The sequence below is a fragment of the Falco rusticolus genome, chromosome 3, assembly GCF_015220075.1.
Source record: "Falco rusticolus isolate bFalRus1 chromosome 3, bFalRus1.pri, whole genome shotgun sequence".
Taxonomy (NCBI): domain Eukaryota; kingdom Metazoa; phylum Chordata; class Aves; order Falconiformes; family Falconidae; genus Falco; species Falco rusticolus.
Window position 1 is genome coordinate 12,338,478 of NC_051189.1, and position 25,579 is coordinate 12,364,056.

General features: G+C 46.2%; 1 protein-coding gene across 3 annotated transcripts in view; it reads right to left on the reverse strand.

Moving 5' to 3' along the window:
* The window catches only part of ZC3H3 (zinc finger CCCH-type containing 3), a 186,705-nt gene extending 161,839 nt beyond the window's left edge, over window positions 1-24,866 (reverse strand). For all 3 annotated transcript variants that reach the window (XM_037378831.1, XM_037378832.1, XM_037378833.1), the window contains exons 1-3: window positions 24,795-24,866; window positions 21,243-22,638; window positions 18,815-19,011 (exon numbers count right to left, since the gene is read on the reverse strand). In XM_037378831.1, the coding sequence (XP_037234728.1) occupies window positions 18,815-19,011; window positions 21,243-22,638; window positions 24,795-24,840 (1,639 nt within the window). In that variant the 5' untranslated portion in view covers window positions 24,841-24,866. The remainder of the gene's footprint in view (window positions 1-18,814; window positions 19,012-21,242; window positions 22,639-24,794) is intronic.
* Between the last annotated feature and the right edge of the window lie 713 nt (window positions 24,867-25,579).

Genomic DNA, 25,579 nt, shown 5'->3' on the forward strand with positions numbered 1-25,579 from the left:
AAACACGGGTATCAAGTTTAGGACACTTTTCAACAAACCTGCTTTCCCCAAGCTATGTCCAGGCAATGGCATGTCATCCACACCCTGCCCAGCCCCAGAAAGAAAGTGGTGACAGTGGGAGAGTCACTGGGGATGAGCACCCCCTTGGTACAGGGGGAGGAATTGCTCAGGAGCAGAGATCACTTTACTGGCATTGTACGTCCTGACTTTTCTAACTCCTTCAGCTCAACAAGTGTTTGTTCACATAGGGCTCTGCCTTGTCCTCACCTGTCCTCTGCAGCACACATCCTTGCTGACCCTGAAATTTGCTGAGGAGGGGATGGATGTACTAAGAAGTGAAAATAAAACCCGTAAAGCAGATGTTTCCCAAGCTCTGGAAAGAAACAGCAAAGCCCAATCTGCCCATGGAGAGCCACGTTTTTAATTGCTGATCTCAGCAACGTCCAAAAGCAGCAGCAAGGGGCAGGATCCCTGCTGGCTTGTGATGTAGCAGGGTTCAGCAAGAACCAGCCCTCATCTCAGAGAGGCACATACAGCATCTTTCAGGTCAAAACTCCTCATGAACAACGGGCAACAGCATGGAAGGACACTCGGGAAACAGGGGATGGATGCGCCGCATACCAATAGCTGGGGAAGGGGGAGCAGAAAACCACATATTAAGAGGTATTTCCACATCCTCGCCGAGGCTCTACAGTGATCCTCAGGCTACTCTGGCACCAGAGGAAAGGTTACACACAGCCTTGCAAAATCCAGAAAAAGCAAGGCAGCTTTTTGGTACCCCTACAAAGAGCCTAGAACAAGAAAAATCAGTTTCCGGAACACTGGAAGCATTTACTTAACACGCTCTCAGGTATGTTGCCCTTCTTCCCCTTTCCCACATAAACCATGCACAAACCTCTCTGGGGAATAATGCAGAATCCATCGCCCTTTCCTGCTTTTCCCAGGAGGGTAAATGGAAAGACTCTGAGCCGTCAGCAGCAGGTGACTTCTCTCCACACTTAAAGGCTGTCTGCAGCATAGGAGGAACACAGCTGTTACCAGCACAATACAGAGCCACTCCTGGCAGTGAAGCCACATGAAAAGCATTCACCCCTAATGAAATTTTGAGTATTTTCACAGCATTACAAAATGGCCTGGGTTAGAAAGAACATTAAAAATCATCTAGTTCCGATCCCCCTGATATGGGCAGGCACACCTTCCACTAAATCAGGTTGCTCAAAGCCTCATCCAACCTGGCCTTGAACGCTTCCAGGGATGGGGCACCCACAGATTCCCTGGGCAACCTGCTCCAGTACCTCACCACCTTCATGGTGAGAATGGAGGGCAGAGGCAAAACTTGAGGCTCTTTCATCCAGATCTGCCTGCTAACCCCGACCACAGCACAGCTGATGGACAACCAGCTGTGCTGGATCCAATCTCGAACTCCAAAGTCCTAGTGTTTCATCACTGCCTCACCACTCTCACAGCAAAGAATTTCTTCCTAACACCTAATCTAAATCTACCCTCTTTTAGCTTAAAGCCATTCCCCCTTGTCCTATCACTATATATCCTTGTAAAAAGCCCCTCTCCAGCTTTCTTGTTGGCCCCTTTAGATACTGGAAGGCTGCCATAAGGTCTCCCTAGAGCCTTCTCTTCTCCAGGCTGAACAACCCCAACTCTCTCAGCCTGTCCTCATAGGAGAGGTGCTCCAGCCCTCTGATCATCTGCATGACCCTCCTATGGACTGGCTCCAACTGGACCATGCCCTTCTCGTGCTGGAGGCCCCACAACTGGACGCAGTGCTTCGTGGTGGTCTCACCGGAGTGGGAGTAGAGGGGGACACTCCTGTCCCTCGACCTGCCGGCCACACTGCTTTAGATGCAGCTCAGGATATAATTGGCTTTCTGGGCTGCAAGTGTACATTGCCACTGCATCATCCACTTGGGTAAGTGCTTTTTATAAATGAAAGTAAAGACAAATTTGCATCAAGCTGTGCAATCCAGGCACAGGTACACTTTCAACTTAGTCACACGGCTATTCGATGGACCACCAGTTCAAAGCTTGGTGACACACTGCTTTTGTAACAAGGCATGGATGGTCCTTTATTCTCTTTACAGTATCTTTTAGCTTAAGCACAATCTTTAGAAGCCTATCACAGCAAATCCTACCTGTTCGCAAGCCAACATCATTGCTTGTTAGCCAGCATTTCTTCTGCATCATTCTTTTCCCACACTCCTTCAATCACCAGAACATCAGTTATACTAATTGGTTGGCACATTTTCATGACTCTAAAGGGTAGTTTGCAGTCTTGGCACTGCATGAATAATGGCACCAAACAACAGCACAAGCAAAATAAAGCAAGCCCTAGCCACAGCAGGGCTACTGCAAGGCAATCGTGCTAACTGGAACACTCAGTTTTGTGAACAGAAGTTTGAAGCCATAAAAAAAGATCTTCATTTGCTGTGGTCTGGGACCTCCAGGTTAACATAGACCTACTGGTGAGATTAAAGGTCCTCTCAAGCAGTGAAATAAAGTCATTACATTTGTTCTTGCTTCAGTCCTTACCTTCACACCTGAGAACATGGTACCATCATCATTTGCAAAGGCAATTTTCTTTTTTCATGACGGTGCTCAGAATCAACTCCTAATACTGAGACTCTTACAACTACTTTCATTCTTTTCAGAAAAGATTAATAAAAGGGCTTTGGCACCACATCTCTGGCATTTGTGTAGTTTGCAAAGCCCTTCCGGACACAAGTGCAAAGTGAGTACACAGTGGCAATTCTGCATGAACCTTAGCAATAAACTCTTCACAGTTAGACAGGAATTGGATGGTTTTTATCGGCTGAATTTGACATTGCCAGTCACAAACATTGCAAAACCTAGTAAGCTGCATAGGGATTTTGGTGCTTAGACTGAAAACTCCAGCACTGTAGCAGATACCATAAGTCACTTCCCCAGAATCACAGAAATGGTTGGTGGAATCTCCAGAGATCTCCACCTTAACAACCCTCTGCTCAAAGAATGAGCATCACGAACACCCAATCAGGACAGTCACAGCTTCATCTGCCCAGATCTGAAATACCTCCAAGAACAGACACTCCACAGCTACTTGAGATGAGCCCAGCACCCTCAACCTCTTATTTTAGGTCACGTGCCCAAGGTAATCCCAAAATTCTCTCCTCCTGGACCATCTCTTCACATCCCTGAACCGGGATGCCCAAAACCAGTCACCATTTACCAGTATGGCCCCACTAGTGCCACAAAGAGGGTTAATACCATCTCTGAATCTACTGGACATGTTCCTCTTAATATAGACTAATCCAGTATGTTCTATTTGTAATGAGAGGACACTTTGGGCGCTTTCAGTTTAGGGTCCAACACAGCCCCAGACCCTTTTTAGCAAAGCCACTACTGAACCATTTGCCTCCCAGGGCACTGGGTCAGGGGCATGCTATCCAAGGACACTGAGACTCCAGTGTTTACAGGTTCCCTAAGCTCCATTTCAGGGCACTGGAAGTCTTTCAAGGGCACTTTCAGGGATCTGAAGTCCTTTGCAAACAATGAGTCCAAACTCTCCAGAAAGAGATGAACACGATGTGTAGCTCTGTGCAATTCCACCATTCAGAGGAAGGTAATATCTTTCTATTAAAGAGAATATTCAAAATGAGGCACAAAGTTGGTAATAGCTTGCCAAGTCTAGAAACTTGGATCAGCACGAGCCGCAGGCTCAACTGCTCCCTACATTGCAATGCACAGCGAAGTACTATTTTCAATATACTTTTCCAAAGCAAGTGTCCTGACTTAACTATTATAGGCAAACATCAGACATTATTTAAATACTAAATACTTAATTACATCTCAACAATAACAGTCCTGATCCTCTTCTCCCATCTGTATTTTTCTTTTCCAGGCATCCCTCAGCTGTCTCACTCCTCTTTCTGATGAAGAGGATGAGGCAAGGAAGTGTTCCAAGATGGTCAGCACCACCCTTCTGCAAGGTAGTCCCTCTTCAGTGCCATACCATGCTATACCACAGCCATACCAAAGTGCATGAAGAAAGCATGCTAAAATGGCAAAACATTTTTTAGGAGCTGGTAGAGACCTCTTCTTGTCTTGTGATTTTCTACTTACCCTTTACAAAACATGACATTAAGAAAACAATCCAACCATGAAGAAATTATTTAAATGACACAAGTCCCACCGTTCCACTTCTGAAAGGTTTATACTTCAGTTTTCTGTAAGTGGAATTTGTCTTTAGTTTGATCCCTAACTCAGAAATTGAATAGATGTCGTAAATTCTGTCAGATTAACAGAATGTTAACATAGCAATGATAATATAACACAGTTTACCAAATTCCCCTGCCCACTTCCCTATCTATCTATTAACAGAGATACAAACTCGTGACACATGGTTACTCCAGCCCCAGTATACAAGCCAGAGCAAACATTAGGGTTTAAAATGTATACACCACGAAGCATAAGGGCAGACGTTTAAGCCCAGACAATTTCGATGGGGCCAGAATTTCACCATCTATTTTTAAAAAATATCAACTTACTCGTTCCAGTTGCAGAGATCTCCTCAGCAAATTTCATCTCAATCTGTAGACCATTTTATAGCCTCTTAAATAATTTTTCCTCTGCTTCTTTAGAGCACGTCATCTTTCATATAGTCATGGTGGAGACTCAGCCTTCCCTGGACATCTGGAACATCTCACTCCAAAGCCAATGCTGAGTTAGACCCACAGAAAATTTGTGGAGTAATATTTCCCCATCTGGTTATCATTTAGATTGTACATATTGAGGAAAGCTAGTGCATTAACCCCATTGTTGGGTGGGTAAAATTAAAGTGTTACCACAGCAGAAAAAAAAAAAAACCAAAAAAACAGCTGCCATATTGAAAGTAAATATTCATTAAGACAGAAAAGGACCAAACTTTGGTTCCTCTAAACATCGATTATTCTGGAATAATTAATTAGCAGAGCTATAACAATACATAAAATTGCTAGCCTCTGACTCTTCTGATAATTTATGCAAGATTAAAGTATCGCTGTGGTTGCCTTTTCCATTGCCTAATTCAGCATTTTCTTTTTCCTTATGAAAGCAAGACTTCAGATTTAACTGCTCTAATGCCCTTTTACAGTGTTTGGCATAGTAAAATCTAACAGCCGCTACAGCACGCTAGCAGGGAAATGATGGATCGTGGAAGCTCACAGAAGGGGAGCACTGTAAAATGCCCCAGTTAACGTTGAGACAGTAGAGTAAATCTTATTTTAAAAACACATACACACATATATATACACAGAGTGGTATCTCTGATGAACTCTTTTCCCTCATCAAATCTCCTTTTGATTCTTCTCGTGATAACAGATACTTCCACACTGAGTATCTTGCTTTCCCAATAACCAAGCAAACAACCACCTCACAAAGAAACCATTTCAAAGTCATCATCACTAGATTAAGCTCACCAATCAACCCAATCACAATGACCCAGCTGAGAAAGAACACCTTTCGGGCAAGAGGTTGGTCTCTTCCTCAAACATCATCTTCAAAAGAAGAAAAGAGAGTTCATCTCTTTTGTTTTTCAAAAAGCAGTCTTTGCAGCTGTTCTGCCTGGGCCCTTTCACTCAAGTACGTCACCCCAAAAAGCTCAGAGCCAAGGTTACTAGGAGATGCACCAGAGCATCCAGTGGCCCACAGAGCTCTACAGCCCCTCCAGTGAAGGCAGGCTGCCCCAAGACAGCTGGCACCACACTGGACCTTCTCAACACAGTTCCTGAGCTAGACCTTCACTTATTTCTCCACAGAATGTGGCTGCTGCTCTCCTACGACCAGAAGCTACCCGTTACACAGCAGTCTTGCACCTTTCAATAAGCTCAGCAGTTACTGATTTTTATTTTTTTTTTTTCAGGAGAGCTCTTTGCTTTTTACCCAGGCTACAAATGGGGTGTCAATACACACCAACTTGTTTGTTTTAACACAGAGACCTCACAAGACACGTTTTGGGAAGGTATTTCATGGAAAAAACAAAGTTGTAGTGCATGTCACATCCACAAACACACACTTGCCCATCACTTTCTGTCCCACCCAAGAACAAGATATCCCAGGACATTTGCCAGTACAGTGAACAACAGCAGCACACACTTGGCCACTGTGACCAATACAGGAGTTAATAGCCCACACTAAGTCTCCAAGTATGCTCATGCCCTTTTCCATCACAGAGCCCCAAGGGCAGGCTTAAGGGCTAATAGAACACAGGATCAGTTTTGAGAACTGATCTGGACCCACAGCTCACCAGCCCTGTCTATACACTCACACAACACCCTTCCTTGATACTATTCAAAACAACTCCAAGCACAATCCAAAATAGAAGTTTACCAAAAAACACACGTGTGTGGATTATACAGAGGCATAAGGGAGGATGAAACGTTCCTCAAACTCAAATTTCCCAGAGGCAATAGCAAAATTCCCATTGCCAAGTGAAGTAGAAGCGTTTCCCCATCCCTTAAACTAAAGCAGAAACTTGAAACCGCAAATGCTGCTGCAACAGTACAGTTTTGTAGGACTCATGAGATGTTGTCAAGTCCATGAAGCATTTACCCCATGTGCACTTATGCATGTTATATATTCTGAGGGTTGTAGAGCACAAAAAGTGAACAGGCAAGTCCTTGAATGAATGGCTTCTAACTCAGCTCAGCAGAAATACAGAGGAATCGCCATACAAAGCTTGTGAGTTGTTACTAAGAAAATCAAATGGGAAGTGTTTGCAAAATAAAATAAAATAAATAAAAAAACCTTGTAAACAGGGATTTGAAGAAGAATGGGAAGCAGAAAGCAGATCAGAGAAACCTGCCCAGGTTTTACAGCCAGTTGAGCATCTGCTGGGGCAGGATCTGGGGAGTCCTGACAGCACTGTGTAGATACTCTGATCATCCATTCAGGCATCAGTTCACAGCACAGGAAATACCAGTAATTTCAACTGTGACTGTGCCGGGGATATCTTCAGCCAGTTTGTGTATTAGGTGAAAGGAAACAGCAAAAGGAGAAAGCAAAAAAGGAAAGAGCCCCAACTGTCAAGCTTCAGATTACAGAGGCATTCATATTTCTTTTAAGTGCCTTAAATGCCCACTTTTATTTTCCTTATTTTTACCTTAAGAGCCCAAGGAAAGACAACTAAGGGGATAAGAGGCAGGAGCACCGAAATCCAGCACAATTGAGAGCACAAGGGAGAGCCAGATGGATTGAAAACTATTTTAAAAGCTTCACTATGCAGCCTGAACATACACATGCAAACAGATCCGTCCACGTGAATACTTGCTAGGGACAAGCAAGGGACTAATCTAGCTCAAAATTACAAGGAAGGTTTGCAGTGTTCAAACACGACAAACAAAAAAAATATCCCAAAGAGCACAGAAATTACATGCTATGCATTCATGAAGTCAGTGCAACAGCATCCAGCCTGTTTTCTAGTAGCACAAACTATAAAAATAAGACTCTTTTTTAACAACTCTCTGCCCTTCCAGCAATGAATACAAGGCTTCACCGTAAAAAGTCACAGCAAGACGACACATCCAACATTCAACAAGAAAGCACCAGTGACTGAAATTACACAATGCCACCCTGATTTAAGGATGTGCTATTTGGAGCAACAGGTTACAGGCACTCACCAAGAAGTGGCATGATGCAAGTCCCAGGGGAACGAGTGAGAAGTGCATACCACGGTGCTAAGACCCACTGCTCTGGGGTTTTTTTGTTTGTTTGTTTTTTGCACTGCACTGTCCCTGAAAGGTTTGAATTCTTAGAAAAGCCCCCCATGGACTTGAAAATGTCAAGGGTCACAGCCAATGAACGGATGTCATGCATCCCCAAAGCCAAATATTTTTCATATTAGTGTATAACTAGACTACTCCCCAAAAAGCTGCTTGCTACTAACAGAATACCACAATCAAATGGCACAGGACATGGGTACCGGAGAGTCTCTGAAATAGGGGAAAGGGGTACTGAGAGGTGATTTTCTACATTAATTTGAGCATGCAGTTTGAATGCTGCAGGAAAAGGGAGAAAGAATGGACAGAGACTAAGAATAATTTAAAGCAACTCTATGTGAAGAGCAGAGTGGTGTTATAAGCCTTGTCTGCTGTTCCCCAGATCCTCATCCCTCAGTCTGCACCTCTACCCTGGCAGAGGTCTACCTGCAGGTCTCACCTTACACTCATCTTTATCTAGAGGCACACTATCACCTTCAGATCATGTCTCTCAAAGCATTTCACTCTGGATGTTCCCCCTATTGCAGTCACTGTTTTACCCTGACCCCAAATCGAAATGCTGGAGTGCTCAAGCTGAGCACTGAGGAGAAGGCTGTCTACACGGTGACACCTCCTCATTTAGCAAGGCTGACTTCCCTCACTCAAAGCAGCCTGTTATTTCTAAAAGAGGTTTCTGAAAACAGAATCCCCGCTGCTGGCTGCCTACAGCTCCTCTTGCAGCTTGGGACAAGTCACCTGTAAATGCCAAGTAAAGCCAGAAACCCAAAACTGTTGCTTACGAACACTGACGTAACTGGTGCCGGCAAAAAGCCAAGTATGTGAACTTTTCCCAATTACTGCGAAGGAGTGAACAGCCACTTCATCAGGCACACTCCACGCCTGGCTCCCAAGGACAAGCCAGCAAAAGTGAGAAGAGAGACCTGACAACCTAATGATTTATGGACAAGGTCAAATCTACGTATGACAGTGTAATGGCATTAGCCTTTCTGGCCTCGAGCAGCAAACCTGCGAAGGGTTCAGATAAGCTAGGAAGGACCTGTTCAGAAAGATGAGACTAATGACGGAGCAGAGAAGAAGAGACGTGAGGAACTCCAAGGGGTCCTGAGCCATGCATGATACTAGGGCTTCCTTTGAGGGCAGGGATCACCACCTCTGACTCCTTCTAATAAGATGTAACAGAGACGTCGCACCAGCTTAACTCATATGTAACGTAATCTGAGATGTCACCAGCAACACCTTGTACAATTCACTGAAAAAAATACAAAGAAAGGAATACAGCTTAAAAAAATATAAATCCCAGACTACAATGGCCCAACAAGAATCTCCCTATTCAAAATATTTCCTGATTGGCCTTCACTGTAGAAGAAGAAAAAAAAATAGAAGAGGGTATAAAACCCATTGCTGAGATTTTCAAAGCTGCCAGAGGGATACAAACACCCAGTGTCAATAAAATTAACAGCAGCTGAGCATTCAGATGCCAGCCATAACTTACTCCTCACCATTTACACCCCGTTTACTTTCTGCACTTGCCTGGGCACGAGTAATGCAAACCAGCTCCTTCCACTTCTGCCGCCAGCCTTTTTCCCCTTGCCCGTCCCAACACCCTCACACTGCACGGCTCATGTTACTGAGCAAGCAGAAAGAGAATGTAGGGTTTAGGGAATTTTTTGGAAAGTGACTATCACTGACTAAAATTAAGGCGTTTAGAAATTCTTCTGCAGATGGCAGGGTGAAGGGGGTCTTACAAAACCCAATCTCTCTCTGGAAAGAAGCAAACACAAACAGGATTTCCTTCTATTCAGCACGTTCACAGAAGTCAGCTTCAATGCTGGTGGTGGCAACAGAGGACAAGCAAGAAGCTGGTAACAAGAACTGCTGTGTTACCTCAACCTGGAGCATGAGAAAAGCAAAAAATAAGCAGGAAAGGAGTATTTTGAAGGAAGACAACACAAAAAATAGCCTCCTAGCTGCGTACATCGTGGATGCAACAAAGGATCCACTCACAATTCACTCTTGCTCTGGCCATGGATTTGCATGGCCACAGACAGATCGTAGCCACAGCTCCCCATCTCTTCGGCTTTCTTTGCCAAGGCACGTGTACAGCAGGGATGGCAATGTGGCCTCTTCTTGTGCCACCTCACCAAACCACCATTTCATTAGTTAATGCCTCCAAAGTGCTCTGAACAAAGTGCTGAGTAACAGTATTATTCCCACCCCGGCACAAGTCCACTCCACTCTCCAAACCCAAAGAACAAAAGGAATTAGAGGATGAAGAACCTCTGTGGCACAGTTGGAAAGACACCCCTCGCAGTGCAGCTCCTCGCGTGGCAGTTGTGCTTGACCTGCAGCAGCAAAAGCTTCTGTCCCACCACCCACCTCTCCCAGGCATAATCCAAAAGCTACTACTAAAAAACAAGTTTGATAAGCAAAGCAGGAGATCGCTACAATCAGGAGGTAGCTAGCCTTTTAACTCAGGAGGTTCAGTTGGGACACAGCAAAATAAGTTCACTTGAGGCAGAAGACAACACGACTGGTTTCAGCGCTTCATGCTTACATAATGATCTTACACTGAACCATCAAACCCAGCAAACATCAAATTATTTAAGAAACAAATATACATAGCAATACAATAAAGAAGGGTCCCTAGAGAAATCTGCCTCTCACTTTCTCCATCTTCTGCTTTCAGCCAGCTGTGACTGTGCCTAAGCAATCCCGGGCACACGGCTGAGAAGTCCTGCCTGGAAGGGGACATTACAGAGGGGAAAAGACATCGAGGAGCCTCTTACTGGCATCTTTGTAATATTCTGCAATCCCCTCGGGCGAGGCGGGCAGCCCGCACTGCTGCTGAACAATGCAGTTTTGAATTCAATTAAAGTGATTATCTGTTGTGCCAAATAAATTGTGTACAGCATATATCCTGCAGCATTTTACACCTTCAGGCTCATTATTTTCTAACTGTTTCCTCCTGTTTATGCGCTTTCAAATTAAATTGCTGATAATATGCGCCAAAATAAAAAATGAGCGCACCTTGTCCGAAGAAAATTGATTCTCCTTTTTCCTGAACCGGGCGATTGCCAGGTTTTATATACTCTGTTCCTGGCGATCATTAGTAATTCAATTTTCTTTTTATTAGCCCCCTTATCTGCTGAGCAATATAGTGGCAGAGCTGACCTCTTTCGCACGGGTAAATGTTTAAAATCTTTTCCCTGATTAATTTTGCCAGTTAAGGAAAAGAGGAGAAATGGCCCGGCTCTTAGCCATCACAATGAATAAAGCTTAATGTTGATTGTGATGGAATTTCTAATGCCAAGGAAATTGATTGAACGCAGCAATTACACTGCAATAGTAACTCAAGGGAAATGGGATAGTTTTCTCCTGGCCATAGCCTTTTGGTTATTTAAAACAATCCAATTTGCAAGGATAATTATATATTAGTGTTTTATCTGCCACTTGAAATGAACATGGGAGTTTTGATACTGGCCCAGCATTAGCAGGTTATTGCTGCAAATTACTTGATATCTGCTTTCTTTCACATAAAGACGAAATTAGGCCATCAATAACCAGAAAAAGGTGGACTGGGGAGATGCGAGGGGCACGAGTGCCCTCTGCAGGGCTGCAGGGAAGGAAGGGTGGCCCGAGAGACTCCCTGAAATCCCATTCTCTGCTCCTGTGCCAAACACACAGCGAAGAGGCATGGTGCAGTTCCCCATCCATAGAGTTGCCATATCTTTGACATTAAAAGAAATCTTAAAAAAATTAAAAAGTATAAAAAAAAAAAATCTTAATTTTAAGCACTTCTAGTTTTTTCCCAAAGAAAAAGCCAGGGGAATAAGAAATGGCAGCACCATCATGCCGAATGCCCAAGCAGGGTGAACACTTACCAGCACAGCAGCATTGCACAAGAGCTGCAGCAGCCAAGGAGGGCAACAGCATTGATTATTTGCAAGGGTGAGGAAAGGTTCACAACTGCAAGTGCTCACCTGTCTTTCATCAAAAACAAGAGTTGAGAAAGGGCTTCATCCTGCAAGATGTCAAATAAGTGACCAGCTAGAACTGGGAGTAAATGGCTGCTGGAAAATGGGGCATTCCCACATCCGCACTGCTGGCACAGGACTCGTAGCACTGGAGGAGCAGGCTTATCCCGCTGTTGCTGCATCTGGATCAGTCAAACCTCACTCTGAAGTTGGTATTTTCCCTTAAAACCAGTGATAAAAAGATCACACCCCTGCACCTTCAGGAAAAAAACTATCTCCAGTTTGGAGAAAGTGGATAAAGGTTGCCCAAGCTAAACTGGACAGCACGTGGCCAAAAAACACTGCAGGAAACTGTGTTGTCCCAGCGTACGCACCACAGTTTGATTGTATTGCCCTTTTGCTGTAACAAATAAGCAACAAAAAGTCAATTCAGGATAGACATTTGCCATTTAGACAACATAATTACAACATACGTTATTGGCAGGAAAGTTACTAGGCGAATGACAAAAAGCCCAGTATTTATTCTCCAAATCAAATCCTTTGGTTCTGATGCCAAAAATAAGATGGTTGGGGGAATTGCCGTCCATGAAAACTCCACCCACATCTTAATTACCAGTTCGCCTCCCCCTGCTTCTTGCATCCAGAAAGAGGATTGCAGCTTAGGGCTTTCAAGTACAAGGGCAGTCCAGCAATCTCGCCATTGTGACTCCCACACAGTTAATACAGGAATTAAAAATTCAGGCTGTAAGAGCACTTCCAATTATAGCAAGTAATTTAAAATAAAAACAATAAAATACGTAATATATAAAAATATATAATTTGAAGAAAAGAAATAGGAATCAAAGTTAACTTCAGCTTGCATTTAAACAGGCTGTATTATTTCTGTGCAACACAGAGGCACCAGCGGTCTGAGGACCACATTCAGCAGCCTGATGATCTTTGTTGCTCCTCCAGCTTTTTCCCTGGATAAGGAGGGAAGTAACTGCTGCCTTTTATCCCTCTTATCTTCAGATCCAAACTGTCTTGCCTACACCAGAGGCAAGTGAGACAGCCTGATCTGCTGTCTTCTATAGATAAATGTATATATGAAACCTGACATTCAGACAGGAGTCTGAAATATGCAGGTGCCAGATGAAGCAGACCCCATTGCAGAAGTTGTGAAGCCAGCTCAAACAAGGGGATGAGTTTCATCAGATTCACAACCATGCCCAAAGCAGGGACATGTTACCTGAGTGAAGTCACAGCTCCTGGCAAAATAGTTATCTCCCAGTTCTCCTTCCCTCTAAAAAGAGCCTAAGAAGTTAAATGGGAAAAAGGAATAAAAAGAAAAAGGCAGTCTTTAATATTAATGGCACATTAATATTAAGTACTAAGTGGTCAAGAAGTACAACATCTAAAGGCTGTTTTATCAACATCAATTTGGCTAAACTGAGCAACAGAACATTTTCTATTCCTCTTTGCTTTGGTCAAGCGCTTGAGCTCATCCTACACAGGCATTCTGTCCCAGCGCAAGATCTGCATTAAAATACCTGGATGAACAGACGCTAACTGCATTAGAAATGCTTCACCACTCTACCACCCCATCTGAGGAACTTCCATTTGGGACACATCCCAATTTCTGACCAGTTATTAAATGTTCCATTTAACCAAATGAGTATTTTGGAGTTAAATGATAACAGCTACAGATATCACACTCATCATGAGAGCAGCCCAAATAATCCCAAGAGAACTGCTACTAGTCTGCCACTTTCCGTTTTGTTGCTAGTATGACCACTGATCCTTAAACGAAAACACAGCGATTCCCACAGAAGCCAAGTGCCTCTGAATACAGACCATCACAAACACCAATCTGAAACCGAGTCTCAGCAGTGGCTGGCACAGCCGCACTGCTGCGCAAGATCAAACGGGTCCATTTGGATCCAAAAAGGGAATTGTAGAGTCAGGATACTGACAGGTCTTTGCGTTACATGCTTGGGAAAGGCAGGACCAATGACTTCAGTACGTACTGCAGAATTCATGCCATGTATCCCAAGAGCCTGTTTAACAGGACAGACAAGGAAACAACAAAGCTGTGTCACAATGCCACCTGCATCAGCAGGGAAGGAAGGGGCTGACCCAGTTTTTTGCACTCATGCTGCAGTGCACCTTTAAGGCACGGTCCCCAGCTGTCCTTCTGTCCCCAGCCCTGACACACACAGGTTTTATCCGACGTGGGATCCCACAGCTCCCTGGGAATGCAGACATGCCAGATGCTCGCTCACCACACTGGCATGAGCACCAACTGGATCCAGGCTCCAGCACAACCACATCCATCCAGCAGGATCATGAGCCCAGCATGAACCATCTGGCTTTTTGATCTGTTTGTTAGCTAAACTGTGCATGTTCAGACTCAAGATGACAAACTAATCAGAGGTAAGCCACTCAGCTGGCCCAGGACTGTCACCAGTCTGCTCCCAGCAAGAGAGGCGATGGGTGTTGCTTCAACATCAAGCCAGAGACTGAACATCAGTCTCACTGCTCCATTTGTGCCCTACTCTGCTCCCAGAGGTTCTCAGTAACAAATGGCAAGACTTAAAATCTACCACCTGATTAATATCCCCACTTTGCACAAGCAAAGAGAAATAAAAACAACCCTCTCAAAATCTCTCTGATAACCTGAGAGGCAGGAATTGAACCCACAAGCCTTGACTTATTCCCAGCTCACTACAGGAGTGCTGTGAAACCAGAAGACACCCACTATATATGTAATTATATGTTTAGAGGCACAAAACGTGAGTGATGTCCGAGCTGCTCCAAGCCCTATCTGTGGCTACACTCTCTTATCAGACTTCGAAATGCTGCCTTGAAAATATCCTTGCCCCATCCAGCATCTAACAACCTTTTTTCATACTAGACCCTACATGTCTCCCTGTGGAAAAAAAAAAAAAAAAAGAATCCTAATGCACGTAGGAACAGTCCAGCAATAATTCAACAGCTGTAAAAATCCAGAGCATAAGAAGAGTTCAACACATTAAGCTAAAATACACTGCCTAGGATTTAACCCTCTCTCAAAAGAAAAGCCTTAAGGTATAAAGGATTCAAACCTATAAACTCAATTCCAATCAAAGGAAGCAAATCCACAGGCTAATTATGAAGGTAAACATGAAGGGTCGAGGTCTGCTGGACATAAGTTGCTTGGCCTCCATGCTACAGGCATGGCTGCTGCTAAGAGGAAAGTATGTGTGGGGCAGGCACCTTGCTAGTCCTTCGCCATAACTGGATGCCCAGCAAGCAGCACCAACCCTGCCAAAATTCATTTGGCAATTTTAAAGCAGTCAAGACTCTTGCTGAATTTCTAACTGGAGAAGCAAAGCAAATGTGCATCGCTCAGCAGCTGCCTCACAGAGCAGCCAATGGCACAGGAAAGAGCAAATAAAGTCCTTTGGGATCCCCTGAGATAACAGTACAACAGAAGTTAGATTACCAGCAACCATCTACCCACATGATATCAGCATTTAGCACTCTATGTCCCAGCAGCAAGGGGAAAGCCTGTAAGCACAGTAGAGAAAAGATGACAAGAACTCTCAAACTTACATTGCTGTGTCGTATCTTACAGAGCCTCTCCAGGAAGGGGATGTGCAGCCAAGTTCTCATAGTCACCATGTCAACAGGAAATATACCCAGCAAGAGATCTCAACTGCACAAAGTCCTCCTAGCAGAAAGATGTATTTAATTCAGCTCTGCAGAAAGGCTGGACAAAGCAGCAGCAAACACAGCAGAAATAACCTTATACCCTCCTCCCTGGGGAGGAGAAAAGCAGCCTAAGGAGTTCTTTTAGAGCTTCCAGTGAATGGATCCCAGTGCCACTTGATAGTCCTTTTTCCAGTCCAAATAATGCCTCATCCACCAGAGTATAATTCCTCTCCACCACAGAAAGCAAGAAAGAAATTTAGAAGCCATTTCATAATTACGGTGAGGAAGCATTTTTAATTCACCATCTAAAGAATCAGTGTCCGTGCTCCCATTAGCACAGCGAGGCACAGCAAAAAGTATTTGTGGCATTCATGAAGTGAGGAAGAGTAGTCTCACATGTGCACACCCAGATATACGCACCAGAAAAGGCAGGCAGGATATTTACTTCTAGTCATTTTAAGAACCAAATCAAGACACTTTTTTTATAGCAGGTACTGCAGTTTGCAAAGAAAGAGCCACAAGGCATGGTCACCAAGTTTTATTAAAGCAGATACCAGGTTCCACATCTCTGAGCTAAGACTGAGAAGTGCACAGATGCAAGCCAGAAAACAACATAGTCACTTCAATGCAGACAACTCAACTCTCCGAAGTCAGGGTTTTGGCTGTGCTAGGTTTGGCTACATCTGTCAGGAATGGTTTGATAGTTTGATCCGCTTTTGAACAGGTCAATGAACTATACACTCTCCCAAAGTCACTTCCAGACACATATTCCATTTTTTCCCCCCTACTTTCCTAGACTTCTTTATTTGCCAACTTTACTTTGAACAAAGCCAGGAGCACAACTGTATTTCCACTCTATCTACATATTTTCACCCCTGTGCAGTTTAAAATTATATTTTTTTTTTCAGTATGGGAACATTACCTTCAACCAAGGAGCTAGAACTCAGAATACATTCCCAAAAGACACAGGCTTTTGGCAGCTGCCACTCAGGCTTCCAGGGGGGCAGAAGATTTTGATCCATTTTGTATACTCTTAACCTATGTGAAAGCTTCATTTCACTGGGCTTATGTTTTTACTGAGAGCTTCTAAAAAGAAGAGATGTTTGCCAAGTCAAGCGAGATGGGTGCTAGGAGCCTTCCCAAGGCAGCAGCTTGAGCACTGTGATCTCCTCAATGGCACACACAGCTGACCAAACTACAGTGAGGCCACTGCTCTGCACAAATCCAGGTGTAAACATGAAGCCACACAGAGAACAAGGATCTGGTTTAACCTCAGGTCTGTTCCTGGATCACCCGAACAGCTTATATCCCTGTAACCAGCAGGGTCTCAGTTTCCTCATAGGTAAAATGCTTTGCAACCCCAAATTTCTCTGTCTCTCCAAAGCCTACTGTAGAGGTGTTAGCATCAGGCTCTCAGCAAGCACAGTACGTTCTTTAAAAAAGAGCTTTACAGCATGAAGATTTATTCAATTACTTGTACTGGATATGCCGCACTGGAGAAAGGTCCCCATCAAGTAGTTTGTGAGATATGAGCCCTAAATTCACCCCAGAATAGCCAGTGGACAGTTCTGGGGAGACTGAAGGGCTGCTTCCCTCCTTCTACACATCACCCAAGGAAGAAAAGCCTTGTTGCCCCCACATCACCATCACAGTTGGGTCTGGCCACATGCTATATCCACCACCTCTAATTTCAAAGATCACAGAAGCACAACCACAGTGCAAGTATGACCAAGACCTCCAACAGTACATGCTGCCTTCACATACTGCATGAAAACTTCTAACACAGCATCTGGAGGTGCAGTCTTTGTGCCTTTCCAGCCACCAAAAGGATTGGCTGACATCCTTAAATGGAGCAAGATTCAGCCCCAAAGCCAGGCAACTGCTTGAATGCTGGATCATCAATGCAACTGCACAAATGCACATATTATTCTCCTTATTGCCCTTTACAGTGTGTTTCAAACTGCCTTTTACTTAGGTGTCTGTCAAGGGAGACCTTTGAGAGAAATCATATTCTTCACAACCTGCACTGAGATCAGATGGTAGCATTTTTATTCTAGTTAGGAAGCCTATGTTTATTTAACTTTCCACCAAACTCCTCTAGTTTAATAAATTCCCATTAGTTTTGCATTAATTATTCCTGAACCCAAGATCTTCTTGGAAGGTGGCAAATGTATGAGGAAATACAGAATAGTTTTGTAAGAGAACTTGTCAGAGGAAAATTTTAGCAGTAATTTGAGTAAATTATGGCAAAAATATCAACGGACTGTTCAAATACTGATAGTTGCCATTAAGCCTCTCCCGTGAGTCACTGCTTGCCTCCTAAAGCACCAGAATGAAAATTCTGCTCCCAGCATCCCTCCCATCCCTCCAAATCCATCTTCAAACACACACATGAAGGGAAAAATCCCTTTATTCTCCTCCCACAAAAAGCTTTTCCCTTTCCTGAACAGCAAGCCCCCCATTCTTGTCTTTTCATCCATCAAAACACAGTAACATCTCAATGCAGTGATTTGTCTGAATAAGAATTAATTATAATCACACATGTAAACTCACTAGTTGAAATTCTGTGGTTTCCTGCTCTGTCTTCCTGAAAACAGAGGCTCAACAGCTTTTACTTTTGGAGGTAGCTCACAGCTACATCACGGCCTTAACAGCCCTCCCAACTCAAGCAATGCCTACCCACAATGTCACTGGCCACCTTGCTGTACATCAACAAGCACAGCACAGGAACAAAACATGCTTCAAATACATTTGAGGAAACTGAATCTCAGGGGAGCAGAGCCACTTGTCCACATAAATGGCCACTGAATAGCAGAATCAGACTTTGAGCCAGAAACATCACGAAAACATTTCGCACACGCGTAGGTGTAGCTGATTTCTACTCTGACCATTGCCAGCCCAAGCCAGCACACATGGATGTAAACAAAATGGACATGGTATTCCTCTGATTATTGCTATTTTAAGCAAATTTCATACAAAACCTAGATGCCCACAGACATGGAACTGGGAAACAGGTGCATTAGGTAGGTCTATAGTTGCTAGAGGGGTGTCTCACAGCATGCACAAGCTTTTACCCAGTGCAAAAAGAAAGATTAGTCTCACAGAAGTATTACTGCCTCTGCTACCCTCTTCCTTCCTTGAGCACCTTCCTGTACGATGCCTGCAAGTCCAGCAAAACCACACTAAAAGCAAGAAGCAACTTTAAAATGGCCTTGTCAGGAGATGTCAAAGCACAAGACAGCTCTGAGGTAAGGCAGAATTTTTTTACTCCACCCAAACTTCTCCTCAGTGTTTGGTCCAGGACTGACAATAGCAGATACATCTCCTGGAGGACTCGGTAACTCATTTCCAAACCCAAGAGTGTCCCCTGGAACCACTTTGCAGTCAGCGAGCACTGTCATCCCTTGGGACAGCTGTTCCTACCTTCCTTGGTAGAGACCTGCATCCCAGGGACCGGCAGCCTGCAGAGCCTGTGCGTGGAGATCTGTACCAGGCCCTTGGGAGAGGAGCGTTTCAGTGGCACAGAAGGTTTCCCCCGCAAAGAGTTTTTCTTCCTGAGATGGAAGTGGCTTTTCAGAGGCACGGTGGGTGAGGAGCTGTTCTTCTTATCTGTCAGGGAACTGTGAAAGGGAACACCACACAGTTAGAAGAAAGGAGAGAGGTGACCAAAATGTACTCAGTCCCCTTTCCTAGCACTGAGAGGAGAAGCTGGATCACCAAGCTCCACACTGGTCCCCTACCCAAGGGTGCTAAGAAGCACTGAACAGAAAATTGCAAGTAAATAGACAAGTGTAATGAATTTCTGGCAAAGCACAGATGGAAAATGAGGTATTTGACAGCCTAACTTGACTCATTCCCTTTTGCTTTCTGCTCAGCGGATGTGGGTGAGAGGATAGACTCATAGAATCATTTTAAGTTGGAAAAGATATTTAAGATCATCGAGTCCAACCGCTAACTCAGGACTGCCAAGCCCACCACTGAACCATGTCCCCAAGCACCACAACTATGCATTTTTTAAATATGCTCAGGGATGGTGATTCCACCACCTCCCTAGGCAGCCTCTTCCAGTGCTCGATAACCCTTCTGAAGAAAAAGCCAATCTAAACCTCCCCCCGTGCAACTTGAGGCTGTTTCCTCTTGTTATTCGGGAGAAGAGACTGACCCCCACCTTACCACAACCTCCTTTTAGGCAGTTGTAGAGAGTGATAAGGTCTCCCCTCAGCCTCCTTTCTGCAGACTGAACAACCCCAGTTCCCCCAGCTGCTCCTCGTAAGACTTGTGCTCGACCTTTTCACCAGTTTTGTTGCCCTTCTCTGGACACGCTGCAGCACCTCAATGTCTTTCTTTTAGTGAGGGGCCCAAAACTGAACACAGGATTCACCAGTGCCAAGTACAGGGGGACAATCACTTCTCTAATCGTGCTGGTCTTTAGCAAGATGGGGGGGGGGGCTCATCTCCCCAGCTGCCAAAAAATCCCAAACAACCCCAGCTTCTCCAGGCACCTTGCTCCAGAATGATCCACCCACAGCCAGATAACCCAGCAAACCAGGAGGGCAAGGAAGGGATGGAAACCTGTGATGAAGCACTGAGCAGAGGATCTTGAAAATAGAAGCAGGAATCAAGGCACCAGATTCTCAGTCTTTGCCGTTTACCAGCTCACTGCATCACTCAAAATATTTAGGCCACAGCCCTCAATTTTCAAGAGCTCAAGCTTGGCATTGTTGTAGTGAGAAAGGAGCCAACCACGTGTCCGCTACACTGAGGGTATCTCTAAGTTCAGTGATATAGAGGTCACACAGCTGTGCCACCAACCCTCACCTCCTCCTGTTTATCCCTTCCCTGCAGCACAGGCTGGGCTTGCATACGGCCCTGCTGAGAAACACAGCTTTCCCACCGGGAGCACAATGTGACTAAGCCCTTGCAGCACTTCCACGACACACCTGCTTTCAGAGAAAGTTTGGTCCCAATCTCTTATCTGTTTCCTCTGGACTCCCAGCCTGGTGCAAAACCTTTTTACAGATAACTCAGCCCACACACCTTTTCCTTCCGCCAAGCTTCATTTATAAACGTCCCATTGTACTCTGTCCCTATCAGACATGGCCAGGGGGAAGAACTTGCTCCACAATACCCCAGGAGTATCTGCTGATCTGGCACACCACACGCTCCCAAGGTAGCTATGACAGCCACAGATCTGTCACTGATTTGACAAGAAGAAGGAAGAACAAGAGCCTTCAGGGAGGACACTTTGGGTTACTGGTGGATAGCACAAAAGGATGGCACCCAAGGGATGAAAGTACCAGCAGAGCAGCACAGATAGCACTTCTTCTACAGTAGAGCGTGCACAACTCACGTCCCATCCCTGCTCCATCCCAGGGTCTGCACAATGCTTTACAGGAACAGATAGTACATGATACAGCAATTCAAACCACTTCTCCTTTCCCCAGCCCCCAATGCAACAAGGTTATGCAAGTTTGAAAATAAATCGAGACAGCTCTTTCCTTCCCTTGGAATATTAGTCTGTTATTCAGGTCAGGGAGGAGTCTCGTGAGTGCTGCAGAAGTCTTTGGAGAACAGGGGTGGGAGCTAAGAAGAAAACCCAGCTCTGTTTCAAAGGTTGAAGTCATAGTTACAGAGCCTGCAAAAGCAATTAAAACCTGAAGCCTTCCAACCCTGGAAAGCAGGATGCCTCCAGACAGAACAAAGTCACCACACTTCAAAAGCAAAAGGCACATACATATACCCTTCCAGTTTACAGTGCTCACTGGAATTTCACTTATAGCCACAACTTTGCCAATCAACACAAAACCCAACAAGTGTGACGACACCACTCTGAAGATGACCAACAACTTACCCCGAGTTTCCTTTTCTCTTGATGATTTTTGTCCGACTCTTCACTTTATAACTGGAGAGCACAGCATCACCAGAGGACTTTGCACCACCAAGACCAACAGCGGCAGCACTCTGAGGTGGTGGGGCAGCACCAGCTCGAGGGAGGTTTGGAGCTGGAGGCTTTATCTGATCCTCAGATCGCCACCTGAATGCTGACTTGGAGGTGGAGGGTGAGGTCTGCAGGCTGGTGGCTTTCCACTTATACTTGCTGGGAGAAACACCTAGTTTAGACTGCAGTCCCGATTTCTTCAGCTTTACTCCCAATTCTGCTTTTGGTGATAGTTTAGCACCTCTGTCCGCTCCACCAGCAACCTTCTTAGCACTTTCAGAAGCTCTAGGGCTGACCCACCTCTTCACAGTACAAGAGCATTTGCCAGGGTTTGCAACCCACGTGTAATTAGTTTTCCTGAACTTTGGAGCTTTGCTGGAGATGGATACTGAGGCAACTCTTTGGAGACCAGCAGCTTTGGGGACTACAGAAAAACTGCTCATCCCAACCACCAAAGTCGCAGCCTGAGCAGATCTAGAGCATGTCTTGCCATTTCCAAGGAGCTTCGGCTCTCCAAAAGCATCTCTGACTTGCTCACAACTAGACTGCCCTGGAGCTGGTGGTTCTGACTTCCTTTGCACCAAGTGCCGAGCTGGCTCGCGATCTGGCAACACCAAAGGCTGCTGTGGCTCTGATTTCAGTGTCACAGCGCTTTCACTGGTGCTTCCGCAGGAGGCAAGGGAGCTCCTGGCCACGTCACCAGACAGACGCACCATTCTAGGCTTATCTGACATGCTCACGTACGCTGAACTCACAAACCGGTGAGATGAACTAAATGAAACTGAGAGAGAGGGTCTTCTCTCTTCACTTCGGCTTGTGTATGAAGATTTCTGCACATTTTTACTGTCGCTTGGAGCACTGACCACCGTTTTCAGCCCAGAAAATTCACAGTAAGAACCCACATCAGCAAAGCCTTTCATATCTACAAATGGGCCAGCCCTCTGTGGCAGCTGGATCCCCACAACTATATTACCATCTGTGGTTAAGTCCACATGTCTCTCCGGAGACGATTCTGGTGGTTCAGATGCCTGGCTGTCCCCATGGCTTCCAAAAGCCCAAGATGTGCTGGCACCTCCACCACTTCCAACCTCACATGCTGATCCCAGCGGCCGGTTGACAAGAGAGTATTTTTTCCTCCAGGAGTGACCTTGGCGCAGCTGGAAATCCCTGGAAGCCTGCTGGGGGTACCTGGCTGAAAATGCCCCCCTCCTGTTGAAGGCAGGCTGGTGGGGGTTGTTCCACCTCGGCAGTGCAGGTGGCAGCGGCCGTGGTGCATCCCCATGTGTGTTTTTATGGTCATTTATGAGACCTAAGGAAAAGAAGACAGGGACTGTTAACCACCATTCCTACAGGAGTTTGGCAGCATCACAACGTTGGTTTTCCTTGTGCTGCAATGAGGACAATCACTCCACACAGTCTTGCGCAGGCCACATTTCACATAAGCAGTGCTGGAAGGAAAAACTTAAAACAAGTATCTCCCTCAATCCTCACAAAAGTCAGCAACAAAAGTGATTTTGCAGGAGAGCTCAATGCAGGTCTGAATCACATTCACCAACACACCCTTAACACACTGCACTAGTGCTGTCAGCCACATTTTGCCCCTTAAACAATCTTTTTTATGTGCCAAAACAGACATGTGAATTATTGGTTTTGGAGACTAATTTTTAAAAAAAATGTTAATTTTATTTCCAGATATCTTTTCAGAACAGTCTCTGAGTGCCTGCAAGTAGTCCAGCACAGCCACTGCCAGCCCCAAACACAAAGCATAGACTCACAGAATCATTTAGGTTGGAAAAGACCTTTAATATCCAGTCTGACCATTAATCCTAATGCTGCCAAGCCCACCACTGAACCATGTGCCTAAGCACCACATCTACACATCTTTTAAATACCTTCAGAGATGGTCACTCAACCTCTTTCCTGGGCAACCTCTTCCAATGCTTGTCAACCCTTTCAGGGAAGAGATTTTTCCTCATATCCAATCTAAACCCCCCCACAAGCAACTTGCAGCTGTTTCCTCTCATCCTATCACTTGTTACTTGGGAGAAGAGACTGACCCCCACCTTACTACAACCTCCTTTCAGGCAGTTGTAGAGAGTGATAGTCTCCCCTGAGCAGCCTTTTCTGCAAGCTAAACGCCACCAGTTCCCTCAGCCACCCCTCATAAGACTTGTGTTCTAGACCCTTCACCAGCTTCATTGCTCTACTTCAAAGCAGCAATGAGGAGGCTCCGAGGCAGCCCCAGTTTTGCTGTTGAGTCACTGCACATCCTTCTGCCAAGCCACTCCACCTCCCCGGTGCTTTGCTCTACTAACAAAGTTGTTTGTATAATACATACATGTCAATTAGGGAGGGTCTGCACTTGTTAAGCCTCAGTGTTTAGGAAAAACCTTTCAGCAAAAGGGATTATCAAAGGATTTTTAATACTTATATTTTAGGGATACGTCAGTATAGAAAAGTTTTTTCTACACAAGAGGTCACAGAGCCACCAAAAGAGCAGCGTCAGCAGATCCCTCCTGGAAAAGGCAAGGACCATGCTCTCCTCCCTCTCATTACACCCCTGCCACGTAGGAGCTCCTGGACAGAGGCAGATCCCCCACAAGGCCCAAGCAGTTTCCAGCCTTACTAATGAAGGAAAATTACTTTGGGGTCTATAAATAGTGAGTGAGTGCTAAGAATAAGCACTGATGCTCACCAGAGGTAGGAAAGGGCACGCAAATATATCCCCCCTGCACTCATCCACGCTGCCGAGGAGTCAAGGGACAGAGGGCGAGGGGCACATCCCACCTCTGTGCCACCAGCCCCGGGGGACATGGGGGAGGGGACACCTCCAGCCCCCAGCCAGGAGGGTCACAGGCCCTATAAGAACGAGCAACATGGGGGAACTCCCTACCGTGGGGACCTCTGAACCCCTCCGGTGCTCTCCTCCCTCCTTGCCTTGGCCCATCCAGCACTCGGGGGTCTCTCCCCTCTCCCACCTCTTGGGCCCTTACCAAGCCTCAGCCCTCCCCTCCCCGGCACTCCGGGTTCCTCTCCGTTCCCCTCCCCCACAAAACTCCCAGGCCCGCCGTCAAAACCTGTCCCTTCCCCCCAGACTCCAAAGTCCCCTTCACAGCCTGCCCCTCCCCCCCAGAAGGCTACAGGGTCCCCTCAGAACCCGCCACTCCTCCCCCCCGGGTCCCCTCACAACCCGCCCCTCCCCCCACCGGGAGCCCTCACAACACGCCGCTCTTCCCACACACAATCCGCCCCTCCCCCCCATCCCCGGGTCCCCTCACAACCCGCCCCTCCTCCCTCCTCCCCCGGGTCCCCTCACAACCCGCCCCTCCCCCTCCGGCTCCCTTCACAGCCCGCCCCTCCCCCTCTTCCCCCTCCCCTGTTCCCCTCACAACCCGCCCTCTTCTCCCCCAAGACTCGGTGTCCCCTCACAGCAGCCGCCCCACCATTCCCCCGGCCCGGCCGTACCCTGCAGCTGGCAGATCTGCCGCCACAGCTGCTCCCTCTCTTCCATCCCCGCAGCGCTCCCGCACACCCCCGCCCCGCCACGTCATCACCCAGCGCCGGCCGTTGGCCGGTCACGTGAGCGCGCAGCGTCACGTGGCGCCCGCAGCCGCGGCGGCCGTCGCTTAGCAACGGGGGCAGCCACGGCCTGCGCGGCCGGCCCCGGCTCCGGCCCAACGCCCAGCGCCTCCGCTCACGGCTGGCGCCGGCTCCCGCCGCCCCCCGTCCCCAGCCTGAGCTGGCCTGGCTCTCTTCAACCTCTGTCCCATGCCCTGCCTAATCCAGCTGTCCCCATTTTGTCACCATGCAAAGCTTTTAATGCTCTCCCACCAAACATCATTCACTCTAAACTGGAGAGACATGGATGTGACGGGTGGAGCACTCGATAGATAAGGAATTGGCTGGATGGTCACACTATGAGAGTTGCGCTCAATGGTTCGATGACCAAGTGGAGATCGGTGATGAGCGACATTCCTTAGGGGTCAGTACTGGCTCTGGTGCTGTGCCACATCTTTGTCATGATGTGGACAGTGGGGTCGAGTGCACCCTCAGGAGGTCTGCCGACAACACCAAGCTGTGTGGTGTGGTCAACGCGCTGGAGGGAAGAGATTCCATCCAGAGGGACCTTGACAGGTTGGAGAGATGGGGCCGTGCAAACTTCATGAAGTTCAGTGAGGCCAAGTGCAAGGTCCTGCAGCTGGGTCAGGGCAAACCCCAGCATCAGTACAGGCTGAGCAGAGAATGGATTG